We start from the raw sequence: 11,311 nt of genomic DNA, 5'->3' as shown, positions 1-11,311 counted from the left end.
TAATAGTGGTATTGACTAGGTTTGTATTTTGAGTTTCACTTAAAAAGGAGTGTAGCTTGGCAACGTTAATGGAGGGTTTACATAACATTGATGTTAGCATGGGTGATGGAGAGTTTTGAGTTAATATAGGTAAAGATTTGGCTAAAGAGTTGACAAGACATTGATTAAAGAGTACTTCAGACTCAGGAACACTGAACTGATGGCATAATTATGAGAAATGAATTTCAACAAGATTATGGAATGAATGGAATGAGCCACACAGGAGCCAAACCTTATCAATGCTCAGAATGTCAGAAATGCTTCAGTCAGAAAAGTCACCTAACTAAACATGATAGAAGCCACACAGGAACCAAATCTTATCACTGCTCTGAATGTCAGAAATGCTCTAGTCTGAAAAGTCATCTAACTACCCATGAGAGAAGCCACGCAGGAGCCAAACCTTATCAGTGCTCTGAATGTCAGGAATGCTTCAGTCAGAAAATCAGCCTAACTACCCATGAAAGAAGCCACACAGGAGCCAAACCTTGGTGGTGCTCTGAATGTCAGAAATGCTTCAGTCAGAAAAGCCACCTAACTACCCATGAGAGAAGCCACACAAGAGCCAAACTTTATTGGTGCACAGAATTTCAGAAATTCTTCAGTTAGAAAAGCAACTTTACTAACCATGAGAGAAAATCTACAATGGTAGTGAAGTGTGACTTATCAATGCAGTGAATGTCAGAAAAGCTTCAACCAGAAAAGCAGCCCAATTAAATGAGAAACTGCACAAAAGAAAGCCGTTCTCTGTGCACAGAATGACAGAAAAGGTGCAGTCGGAAAACCCATCTTAGACAGCTTTAAAAAACTCACTTGTGCTCTAGCACCTTGAATCATCTTTTGTGCTAGATGGAATTACAAATTAAGATCACAGACCAAATAACCGGAGAGACTCAAAGAATATGGCAAAATTCTACTTTATTCCAAATCTAATCAAGCAGGGTCAACTGGCAGACATCGGACTTGTGCATGCACAATCACAGAGCAGCAGGATTACACAGAGTTCTTTATACCCCAATATGCGTCCTCTATGATGACATTCTGCATGGCAAATTACAAAAACTATTGAGGGGAAGGATTGCTTAAGGGATCATATCTACTTAAAGAATATATAAGGATTAGTGCTTCATTGGCTAGCCCTTATCTGTAGGACACGTCTTGAACTGATATTACCCAAATTGTTCATTTACAATTGTACGAATGATACAATTGTTCGAATAACAGGGGTCCGAATTGACCTTCTGCACAATTGACCGTATGGTCATTTATATATATATATATAATGGGTTGGGTTGGGGTAATAATAATATAAGTGGATTGGGTAAGGGGTTGGGGTGGGGGTTAGATTGGGTGGGGGTTTGCGGGGTGTTTCCCCCTGCATAGATATCCAAATTGACCATTTAAATTCAGTCAATTGTGCAGAAGGTCAATTGTTATTTGAACAATTGTCATTTGTACAATTTGTATACATCCCTTGAACTACCTCTACATACGTACAGAACTGATTCAAATGGGCAAACTGTCAGTGGATTGGTCTTGCCTACATTGTATGTTGGGTTGTCACTCAAACCCACTGATTGGCTGGCATACTATACTTTCAACTCTTTTAACAGCATGTAAATGGAACCTAGACATTTGATTCCCATCAAACTACTCCCCGTTTTCCCAATTAGTCCATCATCTCTCATCGGTAGGACATAAGCCAAAGTCTCCCTTTCGTAGTTGACCTTGTGGAATGCTCACTAGCCTGGAACAATCAAGGGAGTGTAAGCACACCATTATCTTTGTCTGAGGCTTAATGGATAGCCCGCGTTCGCTTCTGTGAAATCACATGCTAGCAGACCATGAATTTGTCAATTCCAACCTTCTATTTTCTATTTGATTTAATAATGCTGGATGAACTTTCTTCTCTTGGCCTCTAGTGACTTGTTCACTCTATCTCATGTGAACTTTGTGCACTTTTAATTGATCAACAGTTGCCTTTCACAGACGTTTTCTTATTCTTCAATATATGAGGTATGTCCCATATTCAGAGCTTATCCATGTAACTCCCTTTTTGCTCTGTGCTCATTCCTTGAAATAGCATCCTTTATTCTGGCCAACCTTGACTCATTGTTGGTTCTGCACACTGAACTATTCTAGCACCCTTAGTCTGTCTGTAAGGTAGTTTGGTTATATCAGACATGAACCGGCGTCCCTTTTCTTATCATGGCTGTCTCAGCCACATTATATATACCTTTGTAGCAAGCTTCTATATGTTTCCTTTCTACATGTGTTATTGCATATTTACAGTTATTGATAAGTAAATAACTTTGTTGTCTTTATAGTCATGATTACTTTAGCTTTGTGTACATGTTCATCTTCATGCTTCAGTTACATTGTTACTCTTAACTATTATCATATCGTTTCAACATAGGTTCATATATCTTCTTTATGACATCATTCTGCATTCATCAGATTTCACTTAACGCTCCATGATATCCAAAGGTGTGTGCTGACATCCTTCCAGGTAGCATCCTTCCACTGGCTCAATGTGAGGGTACATTCTGTACGGCTGTATGAGTGAATAACATCTTTAGTACACTCAGTGGTATGGGAATGACACAGGGGGGCCCATTTACTGCTCTTCTCCCACCATTCCAATGTGATGGTTGTCAGGGGGCAGAAACCAGTGACAAGATAGCTACCTGCTCCACTAACCATGTATTGGGGTACTAAATGCCAGAAAAAAGTCAGTTAGAGAAGCTGTCTAATTGTACATGAGAGAATCTACACAGGAGAAAAACTTTACCATTGCACTGAATGTCAGAAACAAAATCAGTCATAAATGATATTTAATTATCTCTGTGAGAATCTACAGAGGACAATACCTGTCAGAGAAGCCCACTGCATGTCATAGAAGCATCAACCAGAAAGGAAGCAGCTAATAACATTGTCAGGGAAACTTACAAACTGTTGATGAAAGACCTCCCCTTAGAGATATGCATGAATGGCGATCCCTAGCCTTATCATTAAGAGAGTCGATCTCCCAGTTGAAAAACATGGGAAAACCACTCTAGCGAACCAAACACATATTGCCTTGTTTCTTGGAATTCAGGAGGTTGTTCCCATCTCATAGCCAATAATATAGTATGCAATGAATTGGAGAACTTTAATATGATATGATGGGTTATTTATAACACGCTTAATACCCAGAGGTTTCTAAGCGCGGACCTGGGGATCGAATTTAGGGTGCTCCATGTCGTCTTGCTTCCACGGCGTGCACGTTGCCCCTGAGCTATCCTCCTGGCACTTTCATTTCATTTTGATTCAAGAAACATGGGCAAGAGGCCTTTTGATGTGGGACGGCGTTGGACTATTATGTTTGCCTGCCAGTTGTGGAACTAGAAGACGTCCCAAGGGGGGCCTTGCCTTAGCATATTGCACCAATCCAGCTATCATCATGGTATCTGTAAGAGATTATTAATACTTCTTTAAGGATAGTTACTTTTTGTTTAAACACTGAAAAGGGTACTTTATTTTTAATGCTGATAAATCTTTATTGGAACACTGCTGACTATACCGATTTAGACCTGGGAAAAATGATTATTGAATTGAATATCATAATAGAGGACTGGCTCGTCCTGAATTTCGGGGGGGTCATAATTCGTGCTGGTGATTTAAATGGTGATTTCAATATGTCGAGCTGTGATTTGGAATGTGTACTAACCTCATTGGGTGACTGTAGTTCCAAAACAGGCAATAAAAAGCACAGAGGTGCACTATGGTTGTTTTTTGTGAGATGCTGTGCGCTAAAATTGTTGCTCAATGATAAACCGACATGGCAAGCTCATGGTGAGTCATCTATAATGGACTATGTGTTCATAATTGAACAGATTAGTGATATTTCTGATAATATGAGTGTCCATTCTACTCCATATAGGGACCATGCCATGCTGTCTATTAATATAATGTGGGTAAAGGAGGCGTTAAGCAACAATATATACTGTTCTAGAACTGAGGTTAACGTCCTAGGCACTCAAGTAAAATGGAACCCTGCAAAGACTGTTACATTTAATAATTTGATGCAACATGATCTTTCCCAGAGCACCCTTGGGAAAAAAAAATGTGCATCTATTCTGGTGAAAAATGTAGTGAATATTTAGAGAATGTGTTGCTTAAATTGTGCATGACTGATTTGCGACAACCCAGAAAACCAGACATAAACATATTTTTGACATAGAGACAAAACTGCGTAAAGCTCAGTTGAACACAGAAATTCAAGGGATAAAAAAGCTAAAAGAGGTTGCAACAATAGTTAAATAAAAAATAAAAAATTGTAGGCAACAATGTAAGAATTGGATTATTCATAATAGTTTTTCTCAGCAACAAAAAGATGGTGAGTCAATGCTCAATGCAATGAGTGGGCATAACTCTCGAAAATCTTTGGTCATTAATAAATAGCATGAAAGCTTCACAATCTCAATTGTCAATAAATCCAATAAATGCTACAGTGTGGATCGAACATTTTGAAAAACGATATAGTCTTAGAACATCTAAACCAACAGATAGAGATTCTGGGCAATTCATTTGGTCCTTGTCTGTTGGTAATATTACAAGTTACATTAGAAAGACCAAATCATCGACCACTCCAGGCCTGAACAACTTGTCCTTTGAGACGTTGAAACAGAATGTGACGATGTCGGCCAAATACTTCATTTAATATTCAGTGATGTTATCCTACTGAAGAGAATTCCTGATTCTTGGAAACCTTTGCACGTCCTCTTCGTATTTTAGAAGGGTGATCGGTTGTGTCCAACAAATTATCAACCTATATCTCTGATGAATGTTGAAGCTAAAATGTTTGCCTCCATGGTATTGGACAAACTGATTGCTTGGTCTGAAGAAAATGAAATATTGGATTTTAGACAAATAGGCTTCAGGATGGGCATAGGGACAAATGCAAGGGGTCTACTTGTCACTATGTTACAGAATAATGCACAGAGTAAAGGTCAACTTCCCCTATACATAGCCACAATGGACCTCTCGTCGGCTTTTGACATCTGTAGAGGAGGACCCAAATATGGCCTGCACCCCAGTCACCCATTTCGAAGTACCAGGAACGTTCACACCGAGATATGTGACGTATGATGAGCAGATAAACCAGCAGAGAGAGGCAGTAGGACTCTGCCCAGTACCTATTAGAAGAACACCACCTATTGAAGTACCAATAACCAGACAACCATGGGCAGTAAGGTATCCACTGAGAAAACCCTACCAGCAAATGAAACGAAATGAAGATTGTTCAAGTGCTGTACAGGAAGAAACCAAAAAGTCCCTAATGAAAGACGAATGGTGACGTCACAAGAGCCTGGACTAACGCACCCACAGAAGAGATGACAACCCAGGATGGCATAAAGAGATGACATGCCAAGAATAAAGACATTGCGAAACTATAAGAAGAGAATGTTGATGAAAGACAAAAGAGCTTAAAGTTGTAGGCAGGATAACGATATTCAACCAGCTAACGCCTGTACATATGATTGTAACTGCAAGAAAGCTAAAGAAAACAGTGCAGCTTGCTATGCTAAGTATAAGAATAGAGCGGCAAGCGCCATTATACATAATCTACCTCAAAGCAAAGCACATTGTATAAGTGCAAGTCCATGTTGCATGAAAAGCAGAACCAACCCAGGTTATTATAGGCCAAAGGCAAGAGGTTTCACATTCTAGTAGATATGAGGAAAAATGGCTGAATCGAAACACGGCAGAGGCAGCTTGTGTCAGGGAAGCCAAGGTCACATTGATAGAAGCTACGGACAGTAGCTACTTTTAATTGAAGCTAAGAACAGAATATCCTGCCTCTGAAGAATTGAGATATAAAGGCGAATGCAGGTGGCGGTGAAACGAAAATCGAATGCACGAATTGAGAGGAATGAGGCAAATCCATGGTGTGCTAGCACGTGACCAGCAGAGCAAGACGAGGCACAGTTTCACACCTACGCTTGGCATCCGCCCAGACAGAGATATCAGAACTTTCCGAGACACAAAGATGCAGTTTCGAGGCCAACCACAGTGATCTAATTGACACAAAGCCCATAAAGTGATGATTGATAGAAGAAAGGCAGGGTGAATTGGGGGACACCCTGCACCTGGTTGATCATTCTGCGTGCTGCTAAGCAAAGTGTAGATTTATGCATGGGGTTGATGCCAACCCAATCTCAATGGACTAAATAATCTCGGGTCCTATAGATAGTAGAACCAATGGGACGCTGTACTCATAGTGGCGTCTACCAGAGTAATGTTGGAGGGAAGGGCTTAGATGCCCACCTGATAGTGTTTATCCAATCCCCTCACTCCGTTACCATATACAGATATAGCACCTATATTAAAGTTACCTTTTCCTAACCAATAGAACTGCATGTTAACTTTTGAGTGTTACACGTCAAAGATGGTGAGTTTTTAGTATAAATGTTACTGTTTGTATGAAATTCTTGGGAGTTGAAGCGAGACGGGCTGTCGCACCACTTTGGATTTCCATGTTTCCCTGTTTTTTGTACTTGTCATTAAACAGACTCCCCTTTGCCTTACTTTCCCCTGGTGTTGGAGTAAGAAAATCTGCACCCCCATTCATCTCAAGGTGCAGCTATCTCATTTTAAAGTACTGCAGAGCAAACCCTGACTCTATGGGCCGGCCGGGGGTCTCCCCAGTACACTTGGTAGCAAGATCAGATTGTTTATCGGCTATTGATTGTTGATTAAAATAAGACACCTATTGACCATCGACATAAAGTAACTCTAGGTCTTCGGCAATATCATGAGTCCTTTGCCATTCGGCTGAGTAGACCGTGAAGCTCCCCAAAGACAATGGTAGCGTAAGCAAGAAACTGCAGATGGGGCCTGAAGGGAACCGTTTTCCCACATTTCCCTTGCCATTCCTATGGGCAGCTGGTAGAGTGAAAAGCTGAAGAAGGTGGTAACAAAGGCAGTGATCCCGAGAATCCGGAGACAAACCATGCGAACAATGAGTCAAGAAAAAATGTAGTGCTTTGGCAAAGAGTGCATGCTTCAGAACAAGTAAAGGGAAAAGGTAACGGAGGGAGGAGGAAAAAAAATATATAGTCAGAAGTAGAGAAGACTGTATATATATAAGGGGTTAATGACTCGAGAATAATTAAATAAATAGAGGTGGACACCCGAGAAAAGAGAGAAGTTACCCAGGCAGACACCCGAGAAGTGAGAGGATTCGCCTTATTGCTATGCTTTAAATATAGCGGCTAGAAGAAACATGTACCCAGAGTCCCACATAATGGGGAACAGCTAGGCTACCACAATGCTTAAAGACGTCTTGAAAGGGGTACGTTTACACTCCATGAAGGGGTGATGATTAGAGGCAGAGATATTTGTGTACAGCTGTTGTCCGTCTAGTCTGTAAAGTGCCTGTTTTACCAGTTTCTTTGTTGTGACGTCATATGTATAAACATTTTTTTAAGAGACCGTTTTAAAATGTTTGCGATTTAATAGCTAAGACAGAATCGCACATGAATTAATGTTTTGAACAAATCAGTAATATAACATTTATTGTGGAAAATTTGGATTGGAGCTTGCAGTGTTTGGTGCTCGCTCATATTGTTAGAAGCTGTTTTAACCACACGAAATCATTGACTAGTGTTGTATAAGAGGAAAGGGAACAGATTTAAGCATTGAAGACATAACTCCATTAGCACACTTTTGCAAGCAATTGCCAAAACACACACCCAAGCTAAAGAAATATAGCACCAAGTGGGTTAAAGGTACAGCCCACAAGATGTTTATGCCTTGGCCACAAAATGGGTCTTTATCTAAAGCATTCTTACAACATATGATGACATATTTGCATGCCACATATACAGGCAAGAAGTTAGAAAAATGCCTTGCTGTTCTGGAGTTGTGGAAAATGTACGAACAGGTGAAGGAGGAAGAGCCGCCAACAGATTGGATACTTAATTTATGCACAGCGGGGGGTGGAATGCCTACCGCGCCACCTGCCCAGCCTGAAACTAAAATTGAAGGAAGTAAGGACGAGGGATTATACCCGTTGAGGGAACTTAAACCAGCCACGGGGTACAGCAACCTCGCATATGAGTCACCTATACATAGTAGTGACGAGAATCAAGGGAGAGATAAGGACAAGGATATCACCTCCGCAGTCCTAAGGGACACGGAGAAACACAATGACGAAGGGAAAGACCAAGTACAGACAAGTGCATCTCTCGACAAAGAGAGAGAAAGGAAGAGATGGAAAGGGAGCGAAGACAGAACTGATGAGATAGCATTCGCCAAAGACGATTAAATGGGAGGACAAAATATATTGAAATTCGATGGTAAAGGGAGTGATGACACAAGACAAAAGGAGAAGTTAGATGAGACACAGAGAAAGGGGACAGAGAAGGAGTTAAGAGACGAAAAGATAAGAAAGAAAGACTGACAAAGGCGAGAACAGCTATATCGCGAGGAGCAAGAAAAAGAGCTTGATCGCAACCCAAGAGCAGCCTACGATCCAGACAGACAGAAACAGTAAAGGTTAGAGAAAGAGCAAAGGATACGTGAGAAAAGGATAAGGAGACGAAGAGATGAGCAAATACAAAGGGCAGATGAATGTAGAAATGACAAGAGAAAGGAAGAAGATAGGGTCAGAGAAGAGGCAAGGAAGCACAAGGAATTTGATGAAGATATCGAACATAAGCGAAGACAGAGAGCACACGATCTTGAATATTTGAAGAGGGAAGTGAAAAACCCCGATCCAGTTGTAGACATTGAAGAATGATTTCCTGTGTACGATTCAGTACCAGGTACGTCTAGGGCAAGTATTGATGATGACTTCGACACCAGGAGCATCGGAGAAATGATCGATAAAATATATGATGAAATGGGGCTAGAACAAATACCCCAAGGAGAGAGGGAAGAGAAGCGCTTGGAAAGCACTCAACTATATGACAATGAGGATGTCACCCGAAGTAGTGGAAATAGAGACCTATCCCTGGATAGGTTAGAAATAAGTAGGAATAAAGAGAATACAAGAAGTTGCATGAATTGGGAACAAACAATATCCGACTCCGAAAAAGCGGTGCGTGAGGAAAATGAAGAAGGGAGGCAGAGCGAAAGACGACTCCCAATACGATGGTCAGACACCAACGAGTCTGCACCGAGGGCATCAGAGTCAGCCACGCAGTCTGACCGACACGAAGGAGTATCTCATGGTCAGAGGGGGGTGTCTTCACCGCCCTATGTAGACAGACTAAGGACACTGCCAGGTAGACGGCGATGCAGGAATATTTCCCCTGCAAAAGACAGGAGAACAATGAGAGGAGAAAAGGAGAGCTATGCATTCCAATTTCCACTACTAGAGAAGGGGGGAGTAAGACCACAATATATACCATGGCCACACATAGATCAAGAAAACTTGAAAAACAAGCTTCCAATTCTGACATCGGGAGCCGGAAAGTGGATACATGAGTTAGGAAAAATCGCAGGAGGAAACACACTAGCTATTGGGGACACTAAGCGTCTCCTAATCGCCATACTTGGTGAGAGAGCAGACGACGTGTGGGCACGAGCAGGCTACCCTGGCGTAACCACAATTAATACTGAACATGACGGAGCGCCATTTAACAATTATAGAGCAGCAGTATGGAACGCTCTATGAGTACTTTACCCAGATACTTCTGATATGGGAGCTATAATGACCCAAAAAATGAAGGATTCTGAAGATCCGTTAATTTATATACAGAATTTCCAACATGCGTGGGTGCTCGAAATGCATGAATCTTGGACGAAATCAATACCTGTGTTTTACCATATATTGTGCCAAGACTTGCCAGAACCAGTGCAGAAACAACTCAAGAAATTGGTAGGAGTTGAGGCTAAACCTTGGGCTGAAATACAGTTGACTATGGCACATTATTGTAGACTGCTGCAAGAAAAGAATCGCAAAAAGGAAGCAACTCGAAAGGGTGAGGAAGCGAAATTGGTGCAGAAGAAACTATCAAACTATGCTACTGAAGGAGACATGCTAACTAGTGCACCTGAGCAAAGCATACAGCAGGTAGCTTATCCACAACAGAATAATCAGGGTGACATAGGATTTTACCCATGGGAGAGGATTTAGGGGAAGAGGATGGCAGGGCAGTCAGGAAGGCTAGCAAAATAATCAAGTAGGCTTTCTAAATGTGCAAAATGGGAACCCGGATATGTCAAATGGGCAAATAATCCGATCACCGGCAGTTTGTTGGCTGTGTGGAATGACAGGGCACTTGGCGTGCACATGTAGAAATCAAGGCATGATGCAGAACGGCCAAGGAATGGGAGCAGGCATGGCGAATCCACATGCAGTTTTACAACAGGACGTTGCACCAAATCACACGGTGCAACAACAAGCGCCAGGAGCACAAAAAGGAGTGCAACCTCAGAACATGGGCAATTTTCCACAAGGACAAACCCAACAGGCACCATTGCAAGTGTCACACACGATGAGCACAGGGCAGATTCCAAACTCTGGAAGGGGAAATACCATTGGGACTGGGGGGGAATCTGCAAGTACACAGTGGGCCAAATTTGTACATGGACTAGGACAGCTCACTGGGAACCCTGATGTGCTCTATCCTATCAGTGACACCAGACCCTCACAGGGAACCTAGGGTGGATGTCGTTATAGGGGGCAAAGAATATTCCTTCCTAGTGGACACGGGTACAATGTATGTGAAATGATTAGAGCATACTCAGGACTCATAGCCCTGAGGGCCATGCCAGACATGTTCGCATATAGCATTTGTGTGCCTCTGTCAGGATTGCCAGGCCTTGCAGACAAAATTATGAGAACCCCTGATGAGTTCTTATTCAGACCAAGAATACTGATGCATGAGGAGGAGGGACAAGTATTTCCCTTGATGATACACGCAGCTGCAGTGCAAGGGAAAGTGGCATTAGTTGATGGTTACAATGATGAAGGAAGACAATGGTGCGCGATTATTGCTGATGAAGAAGGATATCAAGTGACTGACGTCACTGATGATGATCTGTTTCAAGAACAAGCAGAAATTAGAGAGACAATGGTAGAGGTAAGCCTCACTTTTCTGGTAAAGTTGATTAAAAGAAAGGTACCTCAGAAAATTATGTTGGCACTTAAACGTCCTGAATATTTTGATGACGATATAGCTAAAGTGCCTGTCACAGTGTGGACTACCGGACTCTATGACGTGGGTCTTCTGAAGGGGGTTGGAGAAGTGAGGATTAAATTAAAACCAGGAGCAATTCTACC

General features: G+C 41.8%; 1 protein-coding gene across 1 annotated transcript; it reads left to right on the top strand.

Annotated features, from left to right (window-relative positions):
* The first annotated feature begins 210 nt into the window (after positions 1-210).
* On the top strand, positions 211-645 carry LOC138567761 (zinc finger protein 25-like). The gene has a single exon (XM_069646246.1). It carries the CDS (start codon positions 211-213, stop codon positions 643-645), a length of 435 nt encoding a protein of 144 aa, XP_069502347.1.
* The last annotated feature ends 10,666 nt before the right edge of the window (positions 646-11,311 follow it).

Source organism: Ambystoma mexicanum, chromosome 2p (assembly GCF_040938575.1).
Source record: "Ambystoma mexicanum isolate Mex_15411 chromosome 2p, UKY_AmexF1_1, whole genome shotgun sequence".
NCBI classification, from domain to species: domain Eukaryota; kingdom Metazoa; phylum Chordata; class Amphibia; order Caudata; family Ambystomatidae; genus Ambystoma; species Ambystoma mexicanum.
Note: the sequence above shows the minus strand (reverse complement) of the source record. Positions and strands in the feature narration are given on the sequence as shown.